Source organism: Megalobrama amblycephala, linkage group LG19 (assembly GCF_018812025.1).
Source record: "Megalobrama amblycephala isolate DHTTF-2021 linkage group LG19, ASM1881202v1, whole genome shotgun sequence".
In the NCBI taxonomy this organism is placed as follows: domain Eukaryota; kingdom Metazoa; phylum Chordata; class Actinopteri; order Cypriniformes; family Xenocyprididae; genus Megalobrama; species Megalobrama amblycephala.
Genome location: NC_063062.1, coordinates 33,688,272 through 33,714,876, shown reverse-complemented (window position 1 = coordinate 33,714,876; position 26,605 = coordinate 33,688,272). Strand labels below are relative to the sequence as shown.

Here is a 26,605-nt window from a genome sequence, read left to right as displayed (position 1 = left end):
TAAAAACAGCTGTTGAGTTTACTACTATATGTTATTGTTTACAGCATAGTAGAGCATACTATTTCAGTTTTATAAAATTTGTTTACTTAATGCACTTTATTGTTATATGATTTTTGTGGTTAAAAGTGTTCAGTGACAAAATATGCACTTCACAGATTAGTCACACTGTGCAATGCAAATACCTTTGCTAATAAATAGGTATGGAAGTTTATATGTCTGCTGAGTTATCAATATTTTGTGATAAACATACCAGAATATCCCAGGTGGTACACAGCAAGTTGTATTTTCAGTTGTATTTTTTAATTATTTTAGTTTTTTATTTTAAAAAAGTATTGCAATAAATCAATATGTATATATATATATATATATATATATATATATATATATGGTATCATAATATTATATATATTGTAGTATCTGAGGAACGACAGACAAGGGAGGCTTCGTTCTGAACTGTTTTAATCGGAACGCAGAACAACTGCAACACACCCGCATCAGACTAACTAACTCTCTGTCCGCCTCTCTTCCGGGCTCATTAACTTCCTGCCTTAACCCTAGAACTGCGGTGCAAAATAATAAACAGCAATTTCAAAAACAATTACAAAGATTCTGTGTGCTACAATATATATACACTACATCATGATTTACCTTGATATATTGTATTGTGACCCATGTATCGTGATATGTATCCTTGCTCCTTGCTGATACACAGCCCCAATATGTATACATTTATAACACTTTCTGCATCCCCTATTCTAAAGTGTAAACTATTCATCACTTGTAAATGTGTTACACAATTTATAAATCTTTCTTACCTCATTCACATCTCACTAAACCGTTACCTGCTGCAACTCAAATCTGGCATGTCACAAACAGTCTACGGTAGTCGGAAATCACAAGTGACAGCCAATAAGGAGCGAGGTTTGACGTCACTGCTGCAAACCTGTGTTGAAGAGTTTAAAGCGCTAATTTTGAAAGTTGTAATGGATGAGACGGCAGATTTGTACGATTATTAATGCATAATGATTATATTACGGAATAAGAATCTTTTCCTCACACAGTGGTATCGTACGACTTCTGAAGACTTATAATATATAATAAAATGCACCAAAATAATGGACTACATTTATGATCAGTTTATGATGCGTTTTCATGTTATGGTGAGGAGCTGTCCCATGGGAAACAAAATAAAAAATTAAACGATGAAATGGTGACAGAGTGTTTATTTCTTTTTTAACATTATAAAGTTCAAGCTTGGGTAAAGTAATGGAATATCTTGAAATGAAATAATAATTGAATATGGCACAAGAAATCTCACACAGAACAGAATAAAATCGTTAGATGTAAACTAAGGCAAATGTTGATTTAATGTAACATTAAACATATTTGATCAATCTTATTGATTAAACAAAATCATTCCATTAATTTCATGAACTCAATATTCTATGAACCTAAAGTAATTCATAAACATTTGCACATTTCTGAAGTTGTTCATATGTACGCTAGTGTTTATAGTATGCTAGACCAATACTAATGTTACAGTCACGCTTTTCCGGACTCCAGTTCCCAGCATCCTCCTGTTCTGCACACCTGTCTGCACTTCCCTCATCAGTCTTACCGCCATCTCCCCGGATCCCCAGCACCTGTTGTCCTCATCAGCACTCCCTTTAAGTTGGACTCACTCCCTGCGCTCCTTGTCTGTTCTTATTGTTTGGCTTGTGTGACACTGTTGTTCTGCTCCTTGTTGTAAATAAAGCCCTTATTATTGTGAATTTCCGTACTGACCTCATCTCTCAGCAACAAACCGTGACAGAAGAACGGACCTAATCGCTGGAAATCTTCAAATCTTCTGTTCCTGGCTCTCCCGTGTCTCGCAAGCTAACTCCAGCGGAGGATTGCCTGTGTGGGTTCCGGCAGGACGGTCACTCACTGGAGAGGTATGTGGAGGAATTTGTTGAGCTTGCTTATTTGGCGAATTGGCCAGATGCCCCATTGAACGCCTGTTTTCTGGCGGGGCTGGACGAGGACACAATCCGTTTTAAAGAAACTGCCTGTTGTTTTTCCCTAGTCAAAGCAATTAATCTGATTTTGTTTCTAAATTGTTCTGATTTTGTCATTGAGGAGGTTCTTGATAAATCGTGTAATCCTCGCCCAGTCCCCGCAGAAACACAGGTGGCCTGGCCAGTTCGCCAATCGCTGCTTTCCTCCGCCTGCCCCTCCAGTGGGCATTCCCCTGGTGTCCTGCTGGACCCAAACCCTGTGAAGGCCGAAGAGAGATCCTCCGCTGGGCCCAAACGGCCTAGGAGGGAAAAGAAAAAGTCCGCCAAGCAATCCCAGTCTCCTGAGTTTTCTCCAGGCAGCCAGAGCTTCCTGTAAAGCCTGCCCCCCAGTCTGAGCCATCGCAAAGGGAGGAGGACTGGTTAATAGACTTTTGGGCTGAACCTGCTCCAAGCCCCCTCGATCTTGCTCCAGTCCTCGTCGAACCTGCTCCATGTTTCATCGTGTCCGCTCCAGGCTTCCACGAGCCCGCTCCAAACCTCGCCGAGCCCTCTCCATTCCCGGCTGCCAACGAGTCTGTTCCAAGTGATCCCGAGTTAGCTCCAGCAGTTCCCGAGCCAGCTCCAGCAGCACATCTCTCAGCAACACACCGTAACATCTTTACATAGTAATAAGCTCATGAGATCACGTTACACAAATAACTAGTAATAGGACAATAGTTGATGAATAGTTTACACTTTTAGGTTGGGGGATGCAGAAAGTGTTATAAATGACTTGTATACATATACACATAATTTATAACAGGTAAGAAAGATCTACAAATGATATGTAACATATTTACAAGTGATGAATTGTACTTTAGATTAGGAGATTCAGAAAGTTATAAGTGATTTATTCATCATCTATAACAGGTGTTAAACATTTTGTAGTGTGTATTTGCATTCCTTAAAATGTTTACAAATACATTAAGCACACACACACACACACACACACACACTCACACATGTTGTGTTTTCATGTTTAGGGACTTTCCATAGACATAATTTTATACTAATTAGAACAAAAATATGTACAAATTGAATGAAAGCATGAGATCAGGTTTTCCTGTGTTAGATGTGATCAGTCTGGAGTTTTTTTTACTAAGAGTTTTGAAAATATACACAAAATATACACCATACTTGTGAAAATAGTACCAAAGCAAATAAAAAATAAATAAATAAAAAACTGTAATATATCATAAAACAACAGGACAAAAACATAGTTGATGACTGAACATACTTTGTGAAGACACAGACTTTGTGTGGCACAATAGAGTGACATTTCAAAATGTTTCTTACCCATATCAAAACAGTATTCATGTGCGTAGGTAAATTTTACCCGCTGGTGGTTTTAGGTACTACAACCCTGAAAGTTCTAGTGTTAAAGCACCTAATTTATTACATTTTCTGATATTCCGTGACCTAATCTAAAGTGAAAACTATTTATGGTTAATAAGTTGTTAACAAAGCATTAAAAAAAACATTATATAACTCTTTACATATGAGCTAATTAAACAATAATAATTGGTAACACTTTACTTGAAGGGGTGTGCATAAGACTGACATGACACCTTCATAATCATGACATGACACGTGTCATGAATATGAAGGAGGGTTTATGAATGTTTATGACAACTGTCATTAAGTGTCATTCGCTCAATTATGTCATTTTTAATGCAAAGATGACATTGTTTGAGATGTCCGAGTTATGACAACTTGACATAAACCAATACATCATAACCTGTCAGTGTATTTGTCATGACAACTTGACATCATTTAGCTTTATGGGTTAACATTACATTAAACTGTCATGTGGTTGGTTTTGACATTGGCTGTCATGAGGCCATTATAATAGTGTCATGAGTATGTATCTTGAGCTCAAGTACAGTGGTACAAATTGAACTTGTCATTAAAATGTCATTAAGTGACAATACTCTGACAAATAATTTTATAACAGCGTCATGACTATTTTTCATTTCATGTTTTTTTTTGTTTTTGTTTTTTTTAAGTTTCCTCCAACAGAAGGTCAGATAATAGACAATTTCAAATTTCTAAAAAAAGATGACACTGTTATAAAATAATGGTAACACTTTATTTTAGGGTCTTTTATCTAGTTGCTTATTAGTATTAGCATGCATAATACTAGAATATTGACTATTTATTAGTAATTATAAAGCACATATTAATGCCTTATTCTGCATGATCTTATTCTAGATTCTTAATCCTACCAAATACCTAAACCTAACAGTTAACTATAATAAGCAGTAAATTAAGAGTTTATTGAGGGAAAAGTCATAGTTAATCGTTTATATATGTGTTCCCTATACTGAAGTGTTACCAAAATAATGTAATGTAATGTTAACCCATAAAGCTAAGTAGTTTTTTAAGTTTGATAATTAATCTGCTATGTCATGTTTATGACAGGTTATGATGTTTTGCTAATGTCAAGTTGTCATGACAAAGACACTGACAGGTTATGATGTATTGGTTTATGTCAAGTTGTCATAACTCGGACATCTCAAACAATGTCATCTTTGCATTAAAAATGACATAATTGAGCGAATGACACTTAATGACAGTTGTCATAAACATTCATAAAACCTCCTTCATATTCATGACATGTGTCACGTCAAGATTATGAAGGTGTCATGTTAGTCTTATGCACACCCCTTCAAGTAAAGTGTTACCCTATTAATTAACTATAAACTAATAGTTTGCACATGATTTGTAAATACTTTATTACTGTATACTTATATTATAAAGTGTTACTACACTTTCTAGTAGATCAGTACTTTTTACGGACTCACTTTATATTAGGTGTCCTTAACTACTATGTACTTATTGTGTTCATATTGTATTGCAAAAGACTTTTGCTGCTGTTGAAGTGGATACAGATAAGGTTAGGGACAGGTTTGGTGGTTTGGGTTAGGTTTAAGGGTGGGTTAAGGTGAAAGAGATGGGTCAATAGTGTAATTATAAATGTAATCACAGAAATTAATAATTAATTATTGGAATTTAAAAAAAATATATATAAGTACAAAGAAATTGTACAATAAGTGCATTCAGTGCCGCGTTAAGCCTTCGCGGGGCCCTGGGCTAACGAACGCAAAGGCCCCCCTCCCCCTCCCCATCCATAATCGCGCGTCTTATGCGAATGAGTCCGAAGATTTTAATATGAATAAGATATTATCAATTTAAAACATGCAGACAAAAATGATAAAAACATCTCAAGGATTGACAACAACAGTACTACAGTAAGCTCATATGCGCTCCTCCATAATTATGACTTTGCATTGCTGATCTAAAAATGTAAAAAAAAAATAAAATAAAATAAAAAATTATAAAATAAAATAAAAATTATAAAAGGCTTTTTAACAATTCCAAGTTTAAATTCGACCGATTCGACTCTGGCTTTGGAATTTCAAAATGATCATATCATCATTTCAGATGTGATGTGTCCGAAGATTATTCTAGTTGATTAATTATTCTGTCACAGACTTTTTTAATGCACGTTTTATACCTAATAAATGTACTATTAGTTTCTTCTCTAAATGTGTTTCCATCGCGTTTTATGTGCATTTTATTTCGTTGAATAAAAAGTATCCACCCCAACGAGTGTACGAGTTAAATTTATTCACATCTTGTGCAGTATTAAAACGAAAACCAATATGACTCATTTAAAATTCTGTACTTACTTACATTTCTGCATGCATGAGTTTAAGAAACCCACTTTAAAAATGACGGTCAAATGCAATCGATCATCAATAAGTCATGGTAACGGACACTTTCTCTGTCCATTTATTCAGCTTCTTAATGATTTTAGTAGTAATGGTGCGTTCAAGTCCTCCTGGGAAGTTGGTATTTACGAGGTGGGAAGTCGTGTGTACGACGGTAGGTGCGTTCAAGTCACTTTCGTCGGAGTATGATGGCGGTGTGCCCTCTCTAAATTAATTACACAAAATAACAACACTTCTGCTTCTAGAAAATGTAGAGCAAAGAATGTGCATTAGTTGTATGTTGCTTTTTTATGTTTTTTAATTAATTTATGAAGTCATTGTAAACTTTATTGTTACAAATTACATTTTTATATTGTGATGCTATCATATTTTTTGCTGGGAATCAGCTTACTTAGTTGTAAATAGAAAAGCCTGACAATGTCACTGCTAAATACCTGTAAGTATTGTGGTATTTCTCCATGTTTCTGACTGACACGCCCCTAACTCATACAGATTGGAGCTTAAAGAAAATTACGAGCTTCCCACTGGTATTTACGACATTGCAGTGTCATGTCAGTTTGCTCGTAAATACGATCTTTCCGACATGACTTGAACGCACCATAACATTTAACATAGATAGGCTTTAGCGAGTTATTGACAACATTACGTCTATTATGCTTCATTTTTATAAACATGCATATGGCTTCTGTCTCGCGCACAGACGCGCATGCAAGCCTTTAAAAGTATTTGGCTGTGGACAGATGCGTTCGGCGTGTGCACTGCGCACTATCTAGTGGACTTTTGTTTTCAAGCACTCAATTCACTTTCGCATGGGCTGGTGTACAGTACACACACGGTCCGTGCCATCACAAAAATTGGGCTGCACGCGGACGGGGAGTGCGGACGTCTGCGAACCCTCCTGATGACGAAAATTACGCGATGCGAACGCCCAAAGTATACCTTGGTGTTGAGTCTGCAATGCCGGGCCACCAATCCAGGACCATATGTACCTAGACGTCACGCCACTGTCCTGGTTGTATTCCTGCGTGCGTGTCCGCTGCGCCTGTGACTCTTGATTCGGGTGTGTGACAACGATGCGTTTTAAAATGCAAAAGAGGATTGTCTCGGGGGCCCCCCAGTGTTCGGGGCCCTGGGCTGCAGCCCATGTTGCCCATTAGGATAACGCGGTCCTGAGTGCATTGTATCAATTAATTTAAATGTTAAGTACATAGTAGTTAAAGACACCTAATATAAAGTGGGACCCTTTTTACTTAAAACTGTGTGTACAGGAGTCCCACAAGGAATGGTTTTAGCTCCATTTTTATTTACTTTATATACATCTGACTTTCAGTACAATTCTGCTAGTTGTCATCTTCAGAAATACTCCAGTGACACTGCGGTTGTTGCGTGTATCACTGATAATAATGAGGATGAATATAGAGAGCTGATTAAGAATTGTGTTGTGTGCAAGTTGAATTTCCTTGAGCTTAATGCAAGTAAAACGAAACAAGTTTTAATAGACATCAGGTTGACCCTGTAAATATTCAAGAAGTGGAATTTTTAACCTTTTGTATGTTGCACTTTAAGATGTGAAACAGATATTGAAATTATGAAATCTTATAATTATCTGGGAGTCTACTTAAACAATATGCTGAACTTGTAAATTATTTGTATAAGAAGGGTCAGAGTATGCATTTGTTGAGTCGATTGAGATTGTTTGGTGTGTACTTTTAAGGACTTTTTAAGAGACTGTAATATCATCTGTTCTTTTTTATGTTGTGGTATGTTGGAGTGGTGAGATTTCTGGGAGGGATAAAAAACAACTCAACAAAATGATTAGGAAGGCTAGTTCATTACTGGGTGCCCTCTATAGATGAAACTGGGCAAGACAAGATGGTAAGAAAGCCATCTTCCATTATGAATTATAAATCTCACTTACTCCATGTGTAGCTTGATTAGCAACATACTTATTTATCCACATTGCTCAAAAGAGAGCTATAGAAAGTCTTTTCTTAAAATTACTTTCTTTAGGTGTGGTTCTCCAATCCCGGTGATGGTGAACTTTTGTGGACCACCCAGTTTTTTTTTGTGGAACTCTAAGAAACCATTAAGGAATGTTTTCAAAGTAATGAGGAACACCCGCTTTTTGTGCCATTTCACTTCTACATCTGTTCTAAGTTAGATCCAAAAGGGGAAGAAGAACTACATGAGCTTGCAGTATTTCACAATTTCATACTTCTTTTAAATTTATATTGTTTGGCCCAGGTCCGGCTTTCACTTTAGGGTCAACATGGACTAGATGAATAAATAGATTATTTTCCTGGGCTAGTGCATTTTTGATCATATTCACAAACCTTTCATGGCCCCCAGAATATTTTGCTATATGTATATATAAACGGTCAATATATCAAAATTGAGCAAACTTTCTGTTGACAAACCAAAATATGCAGTGTCACTACAGATTCCTGGCTTTCAGGAAGTAAAGCAGGTGCACTGATCAGACAGCAAACTTTTTCCCAGTTCTCTCAAATCAACATCATCTCAAGTTTTGATCATGCAATTGAATGATTTCATCCTCTGCTCCCAAAATGCGTTCCTCGGCTTCTTTCACTCGCTCCTTCACCTCTTTGAAGAGCTATCCTTAACTATGACTGGAGTAGGGCTGGGCAATATATCGCATGCAATTGTCACGCGCATTTTGTCAGTAAAGCCGGTTCCCTGATTACCGCTAAATCGCCATCACCTGCTTTCAATTGGAGCAGCATTTAATAGACAGAGCCGTAGTTCACTGACAAGCCACGCAATTATGAACGCGATATTTCTTGTCAGTGAACTACGGCTCTGTCTATTAAATGCTGCTCCATTTTAAAGCAGGTGATGGCAGTGTACGTGGTCATGTTGAGGATCAAGGCAAAAGCCGAAGAAAAAGACTTTTGTTTTAGTTTGACTGCATGTGTGCCCTGAAACAGAGTGTTTTTCATTCCTATGGAAGTTGAATACGATCGCTCTTCTCCAATTGCTCCACACCAGTTTTTTGACCCGAGGGAGGGGTTCTAGCAGACTGATCACAGCGCTTGCGGTCAGTGAAGAATTGACGCGTTGTTACTTTTTTGAAGAGGTGCGCGTCAAGCTATGGCATAGGCTACGCGTGGTACAAACAACCTACACTGTAGCTACGGCATACAGAAGTATAAATCAGCCTTTACTGTTTTCCCAGTAACCTCTTTAAACAATGCAGCACTGCACTTATAAACACTAGTAAGCAGTTAATGGAGGGAAAATGAAAAAAATGCCATTAAAATTTTTCTAAAGACATTCAGTTTGATCTGTGTTGTTTTGTGTCATTAAACTAGGGTTAACTTGCATTTGTTTTTCTTTAGACCTGATGCAGCTGAACGAGGAGAGTCAAGAACTGGAGGAAATGGAAGAGAAAGATCAGCATATTAAAGATCATGATTACATAACTCCTAAAATCTTTTAGTTGCTCAATTACAAAAAAAAATTTCCTCACAAAAAAAAAAAAAAAAAGAGTTCTGAAAGCAAAAAAAACTAGAAGTTATTTCACCTGCCAACAGTGTGGAAAGAGTTTCACTCAAAAAGGAAACTTTAATGTCCACATGAGAATTCACACCAGACAAATCTTTCACTTGCAACCTGTGTGGAAAGAGCTTCTCATGAAAAGAAAATCTTAAAGGATTAGTTCACTTTCAAATAAACTTTTCCTGATAATTTACTCACCCCCATGTCATCCAAGATGTTCATGTCTTTCTTTCTTCAGTCGAAAAGAAATTAAGGTTTTTGATGAAAACATTCCCGGAGTTTTCTCCTTACAGTGGACTTCAATGGAGCCCAAAGGATGGAAGGTCAAAATTACAGTTTCAGTGCAGCTTCAAAGAGCTTTAAATGATACCAGACGAGGAATAAGGGTCTTATCTAGCCCTTGTAGGTCCCTTCGTTGTACCGACGATTTAGTCCCTTGGGGTCAGATTGACCCCAAACGTTTACAGAGCGATTGCATAAGGAAATATAAATTTTTTATATGATAAAGTATATATCATTTTTTTTATTTACTTCTCATCTATGCATTTATGCTGTGTTTTTGTGGATATTTTGAATTTTTTTACCTATTTACTGCACAATTTCTTAGGCATGTCATAAATTGGCTTATGAAAAATTGATTTTTAATGAAAAAAATCACTTTAATGATGAACTTAATTAAATCTAAATTGTATTTGGACATTGCTCCATGTGGTAGGGATAGAATACTACCATCTAGAGGTTTGTGGAAAAAGTTCATGGGTTATAGTTAAAGAATTAAGGTGCAATGGTTCGTTCCGTAAGTAGGCACGTTTCAGTCACTATTTCATTTTCATCCCATTGATCCAGCAACTTTGGCAACAGCGCATAAACTGCATTGACTTGAGCTGGATGACTGAGGTTAAATTCGAACTTGGTGTACAAATCCAATCTATTGACAGCAGCTGCGAGTCAATCAGGTTTTATTACTGCAGAAGAAGCAATCATCTTTCTGTCGTGATGAATGATTAGGAGAGAGTGGGGACGGTTGCAACACTTTTTGCATTTCCTTCAATTTCTTAGAGACTGTTTATATTTGAAAGCGAAATTTTTAATACAGTAAACCCACATCTGTCAGCTACTCACCCACACCAGTGTAACATGCCTATGATAATATACATAGAATTTATACTTAAATAGACAAAGTCAAATGTTGCAACTGACCCCATAAGAGGGGACGGTTGCAACATTCATTACAATGTAATTAAAATCATTCTTTAACATCATTTTGCAATTTGTTTTTATTTTATTTGTGCACAGACAGAGTCTTCACTAAGTTAAATTACCTGTATAAAGACAAAGACTAGTAAAAGAAAAAGAAAAAACATTTAAGTAACAAGTAACAACTATGTTTTGGTATATTATTTTAATTATAAATCAAGACTTTGAAATTCACTGAAAAACATTTGTGTACTTCTCTGAACTGTGTGTGTGTGTGTTTGTGTGTGTGTGTGTGACCGAACAGAAAACAGAACATATTAAAAGCAGGCTACATTGTAGCCTGGACTGACAGTATTTACTTAAAAAAGGGAGATACCTGGCTATTGAAAGATGTAATTAGAAGTTAGTAATTAATTACTTTTTAGAGTAACTTACACAATACTGGTTATGACTTTCACATTAGTCATCATTGGGGAACAGCATGTCCCTACACTAGCTTGACACAATAGCCTTGACACATGATTTAGAAGCTGAGAAAACACTGATTAAAATAATATAACTTTATAGTTCTTTACGCAAACAGCTTAGACATTATGATAAAAAATTCTGAGCATGAAAAAAATTACTTTTTTTTTTTACTAAAAAAAGGATTTTTTGTTTAAGGAATGGTCTGTGGTTGCTTTCTTCCAGAAAGGAGGAGTGGGTTGAGCATGTGTAGGATGAGTATCATGATCATCACTATAGCTCATTCCTGATTGAAGGTATATGCCATCCCAGAGGAAAATTTTACTGCTCAAAGTATGCTTTTCTATAGCTCAGGAGACAAATGTGAGATTCTCATCTAAGCCTTATTTTAATCTCTATTTTGTCTAAAATGTTTCTCATATATTTCTCCTAAAATTCACTAGGAGCAATAGGTGAGACAGAATAATCAGAGGGAGTCATACCTGAGACTAAAAGGAGATGCCTTGCTAATCTCAATTCTGTGTTTTTAATGACTCCTTTATTTCTCCTTTGAAAAAGAAAATGAGCAATACTGGAGCAATATCCGAGTCTCTCGCTCACTCTCCCTCTCATTCACACAAACACACACGCACGCACATGAATTACTAATTCAATCATATGACCTTTTCCTCCTACCAGACTAGATTCACCATTCTAAACAACACAGATCATCCACTTCAGAACACCTTGATGGACCAAAGAAACAACGGACGGGAATGCTACTCTCTCTTCACTGCAGGACAGACAGAAGATCTATCCACAACCATCAGGCTTTAAAAATCTATAGCAAATGGCAGATTAGCTGATGTAATAAAGAAATAAAGAAATCTGAATCTGAATCTTTATTTAAATCAAAATAACATTAACAAATTTAAAGACATTTTAAAGACAGCAAAAACTGTTTAAACATGGTCATTACAAAATATGAACTAAAGTGCTTTTTTTTTGTAAAATTAACAAATTTAAAGACATTTTAAAGACAGCAAAAACTGTTTAAACATGGTCATTACAAAATATGAACTAAAGTGCTTTTTTTTGTAAAATTCTGTTTTTAAAACAGTAACAATTTTAACAATGTTATGAGCAGTGGCAGGCCAGGTTTACAACAATTCACAACAATAAACTTGAGTCTCTGACGCCAACATACATAATTTGAAAACAAGGACTTTTTGTGAACATTGTCATTTCAACAAATGTCCCATATTTACAGTGTTGTGGCCCTGATGCGGCATTTGTTTATGAAGGCTTTTTTGACCTTACTTTTTTCAACCGGTGTCCAACCATCCAGTGTACTACAGCGCATGATGTAAGCTGCAAGCATAAAAGAAAAGAAAGCACAAATTACAGATTGCATTGAGTAACCGCAGTTACCACAACAGTATTGACAACTTTTTTCATCCTGATACGACAAAATTCGCATTGTAATATCTCTATGGATCACACATTAGGAAATGCAGCAAAACTGTGAGGACAGTGAAACAATCATAACACACAACGTAGCTATGTGATATATGGGTATCCAACACCTCTTATTGGGTTCCCACACATTTTTTACCTATGAATTTTCACAACTTTTTCCACAAATTGTTAACAACCACATGAGCAACAAACTTACTTATAATTGCATTGACTTTGAACTTATCCAGGACTCTCTTCCCATCTGGCACCTTTCCGTGTTTCCCAAATGCCACAGCATTCTGGCACTCCTCTGCAGTAAAGAATTCATCAAAAAGAAGATGGAACAAGCGAAGGCAGTCCTTCTTTGCGGATGCATGGATTGCAGCCAGGTGAGTCGAGGACAAGAAGAGGCCACTTCCTGGATATAGCTCCTGCTGCCGAGATCTGCCTTTTGGAGCCCAAACACCAGCCTGAGGTTGGATCTGTTCCACTTTGTCCAGAAAACTTCTGAATGCATCGAGGTGCTCACCACCTGTGACACAAAAGATGTATATTACCTTACAGGGACACAGCAGCATTCATTAAGTAAAAAAAACAAAACAAAAGACAAGTTTTTAAAAAGTCCAAAATATTTCATGATTGGATAAGAGTTTTACCAAATTGTTAAAAGCTTTTAAGATTTAGCTTAAGCATCAAATAACTCCCAATGTCCAAAGTAAGACAATGTAGTAGAACTTTAAACATATACCAATATAAAAACATAATTACAATTTTATGTTGCACAATTTAATACACTAGATTATTACCCACGTTTTTTTTTTTACACAACTCTTCTGAATAGATATTAGGTGTGTTAGAAAAACTTTGAGAGAAAAAAAGAAGTGTTAAAAGAACAAGTAATTGCAACAGAGAAACAGAACATACTTACTTATGCCACACAGCACATCATGCAGTTTGGCCTTTTCCTCCACTAATTTTTCCACCTCTGTCTTGCATGCTTCGCATGGCTTCCACGATCTGTCTTCTGCTGACTCAGGCGAAATGAAACATGGTTCTCTTTCTGGAATTGGATCATGTTCGATGATTAAAGCATCTGCAGATGAGCTTGAAGTCTCATGTTCAGAGGTGCTTGTCTGGCTCTGGTCCCCAAGAACAGCAGGTTTTTGATGTGTATTAGGACTGTGCAACATTTTGAGGAAGCTTTCTTTGGCTGTAGGAGCTGGTGGCTGTCTCCGCTGATCCAAATCTGCCAAAACAGGCTGCTGTTGTGTTTGGTCTGAAGGTGTGGGTAGTGCTGTGTGAGGCTGGTGATGCTTTGAATACTGCGAAAGCCTGGAATTGTGTGGAATTGGAGACAGAGTAGTTCGATACTGGTTGAGCGACTGGAATGGTGAATGCTGGTAATGTTGTGGCGTATTTGGTGATGACTGGGAAACTGGAAGTTGGTACTGTGGCCAGGCAGTTGCATGCTGGAGCTGTGGCTGGACAGGTAGAAATGACTCTGTGGGTGGAGGCTGGTACACTGGCCAGGTTGTTGGAGGCTGAATGACATTTTGGTCCAAAGTATTTAGGTGATCCTGTGCAGAGGTGGACTGGCCTGCTTGAGGTAGGAATGGAAGGTTGTAGAATCTTTGTGCAGCTGCATCTCTTTTTTTCATGTCCTTCTTAGTCGCCTTCTTGGTATCCACCGTTTTGTCAGCTGTTCCAGTGAAGTCTACTGTAGCTTTGTAGAACTTATTGTCAGACCATCTTGCAAGTACTTCTTCTCCTGGTGTCAGATCTCTAAAGCAAGCGATGGGTTTATCATCTTTGTTAAGTATATCACAGAGATTAAAAATCTTTGCTGTGTATCCATCTTCAAAGGTCAAAAATACAAAAAGTCCTGAAAATGAACACAAAGTAAACAAAAAGGAGATTGTGAGTAAATCAGTGCAGGCTAAAAATCAATCTTATTTAAACATGCTACTATATCTTTATTGTCTTATTTCTAACCCTCTTAGCAAAGCAACAAAATGACCTCTTCACTTTAGCCTTCGACTAGGATTAACTTTATTCTTTTAGCACTTTCAAATTTATTTGCTCCTGCAACTCTTTGATTTATGCACTCTCTATTCTATTTTTTCAATGTTTTTAATCCCTTTCATTATTTAATTATCACACATTTTATTTGTTTATTTATTTATTTATTTTACACATTGTCTATGAAGAGTATGGTGCAGGAATACTTTTTTGTAAAGAACTTTGAGCTGCAATTCCTATACAAATTATTTTATCCCTTAAATTTTGAGATGACTCGCAAAATTCAGTCACTAAAATGTACAAATAAGTTTCACTCCTTTTTCATGACATTCCTTTAAAAATTCCTGTAGGCTATAATCAATATGTGTGCCTCAAGCTACCAATATACAGTATTTATAAAAATTCCAGTAATAAGAGACCAAATACTGACGAATATTTTGGTTAGTAAAGTGTCCAAAGTACGTTAAAAATAACCACTTAAACCAGTTTTAATACTTAACAAAATTAGCTAAGCCGTAGTATAGTAAAATAACTAAATTACCATCTTGGTTATCTCTGGGGGAGCTGGGGTCTGGTTCATACAAACTCATCTTTTTCGGAGGGTTTCGCGCTCTTCTGGGCAGTTTTGTATTAGTTCCTTCTGCACTCATTCTGTAAAATAAACAAAAGTACAACACATTTAATTATTGGGGTCTCACTGCACGAGATCAAATTTTTCCAATCACACACAATTTATGTAACTTCAAGAATGTATAGCTACAAAATACGACCAGTTTTTTCAGAGAGTATCAGAACCCGCATACACTCGCCATTTAAAATGCCTAAATTATGTTTTAAAAAAACATGTTGCTCATGGGATGATATTAGACTCAAAAAGATTAATGAATGCACACACAATTATCCATGTACTAGATAAATGTTATGAATGTATCTTACTAGCCACAAACAAATGCCATTCGATTTGTAGGCAATACCAGCTCGGTAATTCAGCGACTGCCATCTAGTGGTAGCTGCCTGCCTTGCCTTTCAGTTGCGTGTGGATCATACAAGCTAAAAACTGCGGAAAGGAAGTCTCAAAATCCAAATGAACCGAACGCGATCCACTTGAACAACACGTCAATAAATGCATGCGTGTCACCTGATTCACAAATGCACAATTACTTATTGAATGAGCAATTTATGATTTATGAATGTAGAACAGAACAGTTTTATTCGCAAACATGTACAAATCGCTGCACAATCATTCAAACCCGAATTCCACAGATTCAAATTTGTTTGTGGCTAGTAGGATACATTCATAACATTTATCTAGTACATGGATAATTGTGTGTGCATTCATTAATCGTTTTGAGTCTAATATCATCCCATAGTTGCTTACCTTCTTTTGAGTCTTGCAACTGTTTTTTCCTCCATTCCGACTGCCCGCCGCAACTCCATACGTTAACTAACGCGCGCCTTAACCTCGTTGATTCAGCAGCGCCCCTCCACTGTGAATTAACCAATGAGGATGCAGCATTTGTGACTGATGGCGCTCTCTTCTAATGCTGACGTCGGGGCTGCATCATCTACAAGGTTCAAGGTTCACAGTGTTTTTGCGCCAACTGAAGCTAAAAAAAAAAAAAACAAAGGTGGCGGTTCAGCATCTATAAGCGGTGAGTGACTTTTTAATAATAGAATAAACTTACTTGTGTTTTCTTTGTAATTTAAGGTTTTTGTGAGCTTTGTAAATGTACAACACATTATCTTTTAGTACTTGATTTTTTGTTTTTACATAAAAAAAATCTAGTTTTATTTTTATTTCAGTTAACTGAAATAGTTCTTACACGCCCATTATTTCAGTGTCATATAATTTTGTTTTAATTTACTACAATAATGAAACCCTTATAATGAAATGGTTAGTAAAATAAGTGATTGTCACATGCCAAGAGTTTTCACTTGTGCATTCTGTACCAGCTAATGAATGTTACAACTGCGATCATTTTCATTATGATCATAATTTAGTCAACTTTATGTTAATCAATTTCTATTTAATAGGAAAGGTTGCACGTGTGTATAATTATTCATTTAATGTAACCCTTTTCAGTCTGAAAAAATTTAATATATTTTGTGCCCTTTTATGAACATTCTGTACCTTTTTTTTCTGTCAACCACAGGTTATTTTCCCTGCAGCCTCCGACTCCAGTCAATATTGCTCTTCCATAGAGGTTACTGATACATTTAATAGTAGGGGGGGTAAGTGTAACACTATTTAACACTGTGTATTAGACTGCACTGTCTATACCACCATCATCAAAGAAGAGCATCTTCTATATTTGTGTGTGTGTGTGTGTGTGTGTGTGTGTGTGCGTGTGTGTGTGTGTGTGTGTGTCTACAGTTGGAGCTACATATATTTTTAAAAAAATAGAATGGCGCAGAAGTACAACTCACGCTGGAGGAGAAAGGTGAAGAGCCAGCAAAATACTTGCAAAAGATACAGAAGAAAGGTTGGGAAATTTACATTTTATTGTTTTTATATTGTCATCTGCAGTGATTGATTATAAGCACATTCACCCAAGTTCTGTATTTACGTACCATTTGAGGTGTTGGTACTTAACTTGCCACTTGATATTTCCACTCCACTACATTTTAGGGAAAAATAATATGGTTGCACTTTATTTTACAGTACGTGTACTTACATGTACTTATAGTGTACTTACAGTGTATTTATCTAAGAAAGTTCTGGTAATACAAGGTAACTACATGGGGTAGGGTTAGGTTTATGGGTAGGTTCAGGGTTAGTACCTAATTATTACATAGTTATTGTAATTACTATAATAAGTACATAGTATGTACATGGAGAACAGGACTGTAAAATAAAGTGCTACCAATAATATTTTAATGTTTACTACACTACATTTATCTGATAACTACCGGTATAGTTTCCATTTGCTTTACAGATTACATTAAACTTCAGAGTCAAAACAGCACATTTTCCGATTAATTTACATGAATGACTTAACTGATTCAGGTCAATAACAAATCTGATAATTGGCCAGGACATAATCAACCAACGCATACATGTAAATATTATGTAATTTACTTACACTTTTGAAACTGAAGTACATTTACTGTGATATCATATACTTTCATCTTCTACTAAAGTCTTTTTCATGTGGGTAACTAGCTTTTACCAAAGTCATATTTTAACAACTTCCCTTTTACTGAAGTGTGTCTTTCAGGTAATTTATAAAAATAAAAAAATAAAAAATATATATATATATTTAGCTGCTATGTTCTTTACTCAGCTACATTTCATCAGCTCCATTGGTTCTGACAATGTTCCTCAATAATTTTATATAACAATAAAATATTTGTTTGAAATGACAAGTCTGTTAAGATCACCTTTATATGTGGAATTAGCAAAATATTAAGAACATGTCTGACCTATGTAGTAGTGTTCTACAGCACTACAAAGTACAGTTTAAAAAATGGCCATCCAAGTAAATAATCACCTCTTTTAAACAGTTCCAATAAAATGTTAATATTTTAATCCCCATGAGGGGAGAATTTATAGCAGGATTTCCTACAGTATATACTGCATTGTTGTAACCTAGGTATGTCTTATAAATTTGCATGTGAGTGTTAAATATGCTTAATGTATTATCATTCTCGGTTTTCTGCAGGACACACAAGGACAGGAAAATAGAGGTAAAACATGTGCAAAAATGTAAAACAACTAACTCCATTTCCTTCAGTCTCCAAGATGGCATGTAGTTTATTTATTCTGTGGAAATCGCATGTTGCAAAGCTTTAAATTTTGATCGACTGGAGCGTTAATTCAAATAAAAGTTAATGTGTCCAATAAAACACTGTTACTGAAGTGAGACCTTCAAACCTCACTTGGGTTGTCAAGGGTTTACTGACAGCTCAGGTGATTATTATAACACTTTAATAGTCTAGTAATTAGTAATGTGTTTAGCATAAGTATAATGAAAAATAAACATGTTGAGACTAGTAAGCCATAAATTCACCAATCAAGTAAAAGCAAATTAATCAATTGTTTTTTTTTTCTAGAAGCAACAAACTGGAGGTCAGATGATTGCAGCACCGAGCAAGTGACCAGATCTGCTAATTTGGAAGATTCTTCAAACACAAATGTGTGTAACATCCATTATGCCAACCATTCATCCCAATGCTATGGACACACAAGTGAGATGCATCACTCTGGTCTTAATGTTGAATCAGAGCCTGAACAGCCTATTTACATGCAAACATTTCCTGAGCACCTACCTGAATTTGTTGAAGAAGGGACTTTAGATGACAATGCGTTATTTGATGAAGACTTTTCAATTGATGATGACCTCTCATTTGAAGACAGTTTTGAGCTTAACCTAGAGGAGGGAACAGAACTCGAAAGCTCTACAAACACTGTAGATCATCCACTGTACAGAAATGCACCAATTTCTGTTGCAGAGAGTCTTCTCCTCATAATGACTTTTGCAAACAGACACAAAATAACAGGAAAAGCTCTCAGTGATTTGCTTACATTAATATCTCTGCACTGCCCCTCTGATACACAGACTGAGTGTCTTAAAAATTTACACAAATTTAAACAGTTATTTGATGATCCCTCCTCTCTGCTTTTGCACACATATTGTAGCTCATGCTTCATGATTGTTGAGAGTATAGACACCCAGTGTAAAACCTGTGAAGCCAATGTGTCGATGGAGGGGTCAACCTCCTATTTTATTGAGGTTCCCATTGAAGCACAACTGAAGAGATTGTTTGCTCAGGAAGGTTTTGAAGAAAAACTTAAGTTCAGGTTTAATAGACATAAAAAATGTCATGACAGTATTGAAGAAATATATGACGGAAAAACCTATCAGAAATTAACTACTTGCAATGGGCCTCTCAGTGATTCCAGAAACATTTCGTTAATGTGGAACACAGACGGTATACCTATTTTTAAGTCTTCAAAGTTTTCTGTTTGGCCTTTTTATTGTGTCATAAACGAGTTAAATTTTGTTGAACGCACGAAACGAGAAAACATGATATTTGCAGGTGTTTGGTTTGGGGATTCAAAGCCGTCAATGTTGACATTCCTTGAACCACTGTGTGGCACTCTGAACAAAATTGAAAGAGAAGGAATTTCTCTTCAGTTTGCAGGAGCTCAAGAACCTTTCATATGCAAAGCCTTTACAATTGCAGGAACCTGCGATTTGCCTGCAAAAGCTTTGGTACTTAATACTGTTCAATTCAATGGACATTTTGGGTGTCTAAAGTGTGAACAGCCAGGTCAAACAGTGAAGACTGGAGAGAGAGGTCATGTCCATGCCTTTCCTTTCCAGAAGACAGATCCAAAAGGCCCGCCTCGTACTCACAAGGGGTTTGTAGATTATGCTAAGATGGCCTATGATTCCAACAGCGTTGTTCGTGGGGTGAAGGGACCTACGTTTCTCAGCAGACTAACAAGCTATGATTTGGTCTTGGGCACAGGTATAGACTACATGCATTGTGTACTACTGGGAGTAATGCGTCTATTGATGTTTTTGTGGTTTTCCACAGAGTTCTCTCGATGTGCATTCAGTATGGTCAGATCAATCAAAGAAGTTGACAAACGTCTGGAAGAAATAAGGCCACCATTTATGATTCGATTCCCTCGTTCTGTGTCTTCTCACAGGATGTTCTTTAAAGCATCTGAGTATCGGTCCATTTTGCTGTTTTTCGGGCCAGTTGTATTCCGGGGCATTCTTGCAGGACTGTACTACAACCATTTCCTGCTCCTTAGTGAAGCAATCTTTATTCTTCTGATGGAGTCAATAACCCCTGCTCAAATAGATCATGCTGAGAAACTACTCTGGAATTTCTGTTCTCAAATGAGTGGACTCTATGGTGAGCGATACATGACAGCCAATTTGCACTTACTTGTCCATTTAGCTGATAGTGTAAGAGCTCTTGGACCTCTGTGGACACACTCTTGCTTTCACTTTGAAGACAAAAATGGGTACTTGCTCCGTCTTATACATGGAACCCAGAATATACCTGCCCAAATGGTAAATGCTGTAAAGACTATACAATATCTCCCTAGCATCACACAAAACATAAAGCTGAACATAGTAACTACTGAGTTTTTGGCCAGAATGACAAATAGCAATAGTTATCAACCAAGTAATGTTGTCAATATTGTGGCCATGTTAGGGGCATCATTCAATAGATGTCTTGAAACTGATGATATTTTTCTTCTGGAACAGTTTCTTGGTCAGGCTTTACATAGTAATGTGGTCAAGGCATATAACAGAGCTCAAATAGGGAAAATAATTTACACTTCCCAGCAGTATGTCAAAGCCAAAAGACGAAACAATTACACAGTGTTATTTTGTGATGGTGCGCAGATCAAATATGGACAGATTAAATTATTGTGTTCCTACAAAGAACCCAATGAAGGTCAGAATGAGATAAAACTTGCGTTTTTGAATGAATTTGCAGTTGCAAGCATAAATCTTCTACAAGATACTTTGACAGGTGGAACGTGTTTCCATATTGTTAGCCTCCTGGAAGTTCCTGTGAGAAAGACAGTGGTAGGACTTGAAAGTATTTTGGCAAAGTTGATGTTCATTGATTTGTCCTCGATGCCTGGTATTGTGTTTGCTGCACATTTCCCTAACAAACTTGAAAGGGACTAAAGATATTATAAAGTCAAAGATATGATCTTATTTTGAACAAAAGGGCCCATGATTTAACTAGTTGAAAATCCCTACTGAAAATGTAAAATATGTTGATGGACAACTGTGATGCCATCTCAACTGTTTTATATGGGCAAATCTATTGTCATACAAAAAGGTCACTTTGGGGCTAACATGAGAAGATGCATACATCTGAATATACAACATTAAAATTATTAATGATATGAGTTTTTGGCAGTTAAACTTTGATACATCTGAAATGTTGAAATTGTAATTTCTTTGCTCTCAAGTTACCAATAAATTACTGTTTTTAATTTTGCAATGTGTTTTGTGTGGTTAATAAAATTATTTTACTGAATTACATGCAGTGAAATATTTCAAATCATTTATAGAAAATAATATAAAAGAAGAGGGTCTTTGTAGCCTAAAATAAAAGATTTACAATTAATTTATTCATACAGGAATACATTATATTTAAAAAATCATGTGGATTAAGATATCATATGAAACATCCAAGACAGTGATCCAAGTCTTAGAATTCAATGAGCACTTGTGGAAATCTCTTCCTTTGCTCTATCTGAGTTAAGCATGAGATGCATGAATTGAAGCTGGGATAAGATTATATTGAGTTCATGGAGAGAACTCTGTCTGAGATCACAAAGAGACACAGAAGTTGAGAAACTCTGAGCATTATATTAGAGCTTGTTGAGATCTATTCTGAAACTTAAAAGGAGACTAAATTGAGATTTAGTGCATCTTATTGCTCCAGAGAAAAGCCTGAGACACAGGAGAAATAAACCTTTGTCTCAGTTTGGTGTCATATGGATCTCAAAGTTGTCTAGGAGAAATAAATGAAACATTTTGGAGATCTCTTTTCAGATTTTCTTTTCCTCTGGGATGTTGCAACCATCTTCACTCTCCCCTATAATTTGTGTAAACCCATGCTTTTCCAACCATGTCCTTATAAAATTATAAAGAAGCATCAAACTCCAACAATCCTTTGGAAACGGGGTGTTTTGTTACAATAAACAGCACTTCATCTTATTTTCAACTTGATTTGAATGATGCGCCCAACAGAATGAGCTGAAAGAAAACGAAATTGTGCCACTTTGTTTGTAAACAGTACATTCATCTATCACATATGGTGGCGCGATAAGAGACAGAGATTCGAATTCAAAGCAGATCTCTCAGGCATGCATTTTAAATACATTACTTGAAAAACGTTAGCTATTCATTAATCGTGCCTGATTCCTCAGCAAAATCTTGATCGACTTTGATAGTAAAATATACCAGCATATAACGTCAGTGACGTTGTCATATAGGCTAAATGTATCGACTTTAGATGTGTGTATGAGAAGGACATATGGACTTACCAATGAGAATGATGTAACTTTTAAGCTTTGGTTTACAGCAGTATGAAATGGCACCTTTTCAGAAGCTGAATAGGTTGTTTGCACATGACGTCATTGCTGCACGCAAAATGTGGCTGGAGGACAAGGAGTGATTTTTCTATATAGGAATCCTATCACAAACTAAAAATTCCTATGTTTTGCATCATTTATGGTTGCTCAAATCCATCAAACCGAGAAACCACAATGAGCTTTTATCATTTATGTAATTTATATCATTTATTTTTTAACTTTAAAAGTTGTCATCTTTATAACTTTTTGCGTCTGCCGATACTGAAATGAATATGGATAGGGGGAGAGTGGGGTAAGATGAGCAAGTGGGTAAGTTGACCCACCCCCTGTATCTTGGCAACCGTATCATTTTATTGTCATGTGACCATATATTTTAGAACCACCCATCATTTTTGCCAGACTGAAAAGGAGAAGCACATGGGAGGAGTGGAAGATATCCTTTTATTTTAAAAACTGTTTTTAGCTTTTCAAAGTAAAATTTTAACATAACAAATGTAATGGCTGTTTCATCAAAGCAAATTTGACCAGATATTTGTCCAAAAATGTATGTATGAATATTGGTGATTTAGCAACGTATAAAACCATGCAACTCATTTAGCTAAATATTATTCTGAATTGGTAAGCTAGCTAGCTATACTAAAATGGCAGCTATGGGGCAAAGTGAGCCAAATGCTGTGGAGTAAATTTTAACTTAGGCTACCCCACCATAAGGCAATGCATTGAAGTTAAATCTGAAGTATAAACTGGTGTCATTTCAATGTAAACTAGACCAGTTGTGTAATATTATCTTTATTTTCGAGTTCACACACTTCCAAAACCAAATAAAAAGATAAATTACACACATTTTATACACAATATAACATCACTTACTTAGAGTTGAGCATTTAAAACAAATGCTTCCCAACCAGGAATCAAGGTGCACATGGCAAGGCCATGCTTTAGCCTTTGCATGCTACCCCTCCTTCTACCATATTACCTGGCTTATAGCACAACCCTCTAGTGCCCCTAGTGGTGAGGAAGAGCAACAACCCTATAACAGGCTTGTGACTGTTATAACATGGTCGACATTGCAGAAAAACTACCATGTCAAGAACCTTTTGACTAAAATGTTTAGTAGTTTCAGTGACATTTATTCATTCTTATTTAGTTTATAAACATACAAACAATTAAACATACTGAAATTTCAGCTTCATTTGGTTGGTTTTATGTTGTTTAATTTAACTTTAAAAAAGAAATATTTGTAAAAGGAAATTTGATGAATGAATTAGTTTTTGAAATAGGTATTATCTTTAAAAATTTCACATGGGTTTGATTCAGCTTCAGTTAGATGGTTAGATGTCCCACCTACTGACTCGGCTCAACTTACCCCTAACCTGGGGTAAATTGAGTCAGAGGAACACTTTTTTATAAGAAGCCATATTTTTAAAACCCTTTGTCATAGATGTATTCTGATCATTTAAAATGATAGGAAACATCCTGAAATTATTTTAAACACTTTCATTTACTTCTGCCTCATTTTCCCTTATCTTGAGGACCACATAAGTAAAAAATGGCTCATCTTACCCCACTCTCCCCTACCTGCTAAGCTTTTTTGTTTTTGACTTGGTTAAATATTCACATTCTTCATGGTATTGTTTGCAGGGAAGATAAGATATTTTATCATGATCATTTGGTGTTTTCACTTCAGTTTTGTAGAACTCTGTTCACAATGTTGATCTGGTTACCATGTAAACAGTATCACATGCTGCTGCTTCAGCCATCATGTGGTAGAAAATGTCCAAATAAAAAATGTGTTCAACAAGCTGACAGAAGTCGATCCATTTCTTTGTTGAAAGGATGTAAATGTAACTGTAGTTTTAATGTTTTATTTGTAAATATTCACTTTCCCATATGACCACGGAGGCGAATCGGAAGGGCATTCAGCAAACAGACACACTGTATTTTGTTTTTTTGTTTTGTTGTATTTATTTAAAAAAATTGACAACCAAAATCAAACCCATAGAAGCTTGTGAACAGTTTTGAAGTGACTGTGTGCAGGTTACACTCATTCCCAAGTTGAGTGTAATGTTAATTATTACACCAAAAAAAAAAAAAAAACTTTCAAAACACTCAGCTATGTGATTATTTTATTGAGTGATAGGGAGTGGGTGAAATCATTGACATTGTTAGATTTGATATACGTCGTCTCCCCGTCACCTCCTCAACCTGCTTCCCTGAAGCCAAGTTTACACTACAAGACTTTAAATGTCGGCAGATCACTGTGCTGTTCAGACTACATGACTTGCTGTCGAGTCTTGAAGTCGTTGTGGTGTTCACACTACGTGACAATACGAAAATGATCCGCAACAAGGAGGTTACACACTTCACAAGCTGATGACAACTGTCACCCAACAACTTTATTTGAAAATGGACATTGGGAGGAAATTAGCTTACATTTTGAATTTAAATTAAAATAACCCTTTCACACATAAGTTTAAAACATTCTGGCTGACCTCCCAGAGTTAAGGCAACTGTTATTGTAGAACTTTATAGTTGAATAACAAGAGTTCAGTACATGGAAATTACATACAGTGAGTCTCAAACCCTATTGTTTCCTCCTTCTTATATAAATCTCATTTGTTTAAAAGACCTCTGAAGAACAGGCGAATCTCAACATAACACCGACTGTTACGTAACAGTCAGGATCATTAATATGTACGCCCCCAATATTTGCATATGCCAGCTCATGTTCCCAACATTATGAAAGGCATTAGACAAGGGCAGCCAGTATTAACGTCTGGATCTGTGCACAGCTGAATCATCAGACTAGGTAAGCAAGCAAGGATAATATGGAGCAATAATAACTGACATGATCCATGATATCATGATATTTTTAGTGATATTTGTAAATTGTCTTTCTAAATGTTTCGTTAGCATGTTGCTAATGTACTGTTAAATGTGGTTAAAGTAACCATCGTTTCTTACTGTATTCACGGAGACAAGAGCCGTCGCTATTTTCATTTTTAAACACTTGCAGTCTGTATAATTCATAAACACAACTTCATTCTTTATAAATCTCTCCAACAGTGTGTAATGTTAGCTTTAGCCATGGAGCACTATCAAACTCATTCAGAATCAATGTAAACATCCAAATAAATACTGTACTTACGCGATTAGACATGCTGCATGATGAACACTTTGTAAAGATCCATTTTGAGGGTTATATTAGCTGTGTGAACTTTGTTTATGCTGTTTAAGGCAGTCGCAAGCTCGGGGGCGTGGAGCGCAAGGATTTAAAGGGGCCGCAGCCTGAATCGGCGCATTTTTAATTATGCCCCAAAATAGGCAGTTAAAAAAATTAATTTAAAAAATCTATGGGGTATTTTGAGCTGAAACTTCACAGACACATTCAGGGGACACCTTAGACTTATATTACGTCTTGTGAAAACGTGTTCTATGGCTCCTTTAATATATACCGTGAATTCATCCATTTGTCCTGAAATACATGTGGCCGGTGAACTGGCAGAACAACAGAGTGAGTGAGCTTTATAGTTACTAACACAATGTGTATCTGATATGAATAAACGTCGGCAAATTATATTTGAATGGATTGTTATTGCTGCTTCTATAGACATCAGTGTGTATTTCATTGGCTGTTGCATCACAACACATGACACCACAGGATGTTGAGTCAGCCGACAGCTCAAGATATTTCATGCTAGATATTTGTCAGGCATCAGTGAGGTGTCAGCGAGTGTCTTTGATGCATCATTTAGTAGTTCACACATAAAGATCGCGACAGAAAATCAAAATAGTGCCCTTAACTCACTAGCAGAAGGCAGCGCGATATAAACAAACCAGACTAGAACTGAACGCAGCGTGACGGCAGCTTCACATTCTCTATATCAACCGTCTCTATGGCAGGAAAGTCTTTCAATTCAGTAGAAAAATTGCTCTTCTTCATAACATTAGAGTATAAGGTTCACGTTCAACATATGTTGTGATTTTCTGTTTATACCTTTCTAAACCAGCAGAGTACAGACTTTTCTTAATCTCTTCCATTCTAATTTTCACTGCTTGCCCTCCACATTAATTTTGCATGTCACCAGAACCATGTGATTGCACACAACCTA

General features: G+C 36.2%; 2 protein-coding genes across 2 annotated transcripts; one reads left to right on the top strand and one right to left on the bottom strand.

Annotated features, from left to right (window-relative positions):
* Positions 1 to 11,956: 11,956 nt before the first annotated feature.
* On the bottom strand, positions 11,957 to 15,892 carry LOC125254254. Its single transcript, XM_048168803.1, has 5 exons — positions 15,789 to 15,892; positions 14,952 to 15,061; positions 13,320 to 14,273; positions 12,609 to 12,923; positions 11,957 to 12,304 (listed from the first exon to the last, which is right to left on the bottom strand). The coding sequence occupies exons 1-5, from the start codon at positions 15,845 to 15,847 to the stop codon at positions 12,198 to 12,200; spliced, it is 1,545 nt and encodes a 514-aa protein (XP_048024760.1). The 5' UTR covers positions 15,848 to 15,892; the 3' UTR covers positions 11,957 to 12,197.
* Positions 15,893 to 16,026: 134 nt separating this feature from the next.
* LOC125254250 lies at positions 16,027 to 21,530 on the top strand. The gene is made up of 5 exons (XM_048168795.1): positions 16,027 to 16,062; positions 16,564 to 16,642; positions 16,785 to 16,893; positions 18,073 to 18,097; positions 18,464 to 21,530. Exons 3-5 carry the CDS (start codon positions 16,816 to 16,818, stop codon positions 21,070 to 21,072), a joined length of 2,712 nt encoding a protein of 903 aa, XP_048024752.1. The 5' UTR covers positions 16,027 to 16,062; positions 16,564 to 16,642; positions 16,785 to 16,815; the 3' UTR covers positions 21,073 to 21,530.
* Positions 21,531 to 26,605: the final 5,075 nt, after the last annotated feature.

Excerpts from the sequence above, each read along its gene's own strand:
- LOC125254250 (XM_048168795.1), top strand. The coding sequence starts at position 16,816 with ATGGCGCAGAAGTACAACTCACGCTGGAGGAGAAAGGTGAAGAGCCAG. Across the intron at positions 16,894-18,072 it reads GCAAAAGATACAGAAGAAAG|GACACACAAGGACAGGAAAA; the intron begins GTTGGGAAATTT and ends GGTTTTCTGCAG. Across the intron at positions 18,098-18,463 it reads ACAAGGACAGGAAAATAGAG|AAGCAACAAACTGGAGGTCA; the intron begins GTAAAACATGTG and ends TTTTTTTTCTAG.
- LOC125254254 (XM_048168803.1), bottom strand. The coding sequence starts at position 15,847 with ATGGAGTTGCGGCGGGCAGTCGGAATGGAGGAAAAAACAGTTGCAAGA. Across the intron at positions 15,062-15,788 it reads GTTGCAAGACTCAAAAGAAG|AATGAGTGCAGAAGGAACTA; the intron begins GTAAGCAACTAT and ends TTTATTTTACAG. Across the intron at positions 14,274-14,951 it reads CCCCAGAGATAACCAAGATG|GACTTTTTGTATTTTTGACC; the intron begins GTAATTTAGTTA and ends GTTCATTTTCAG.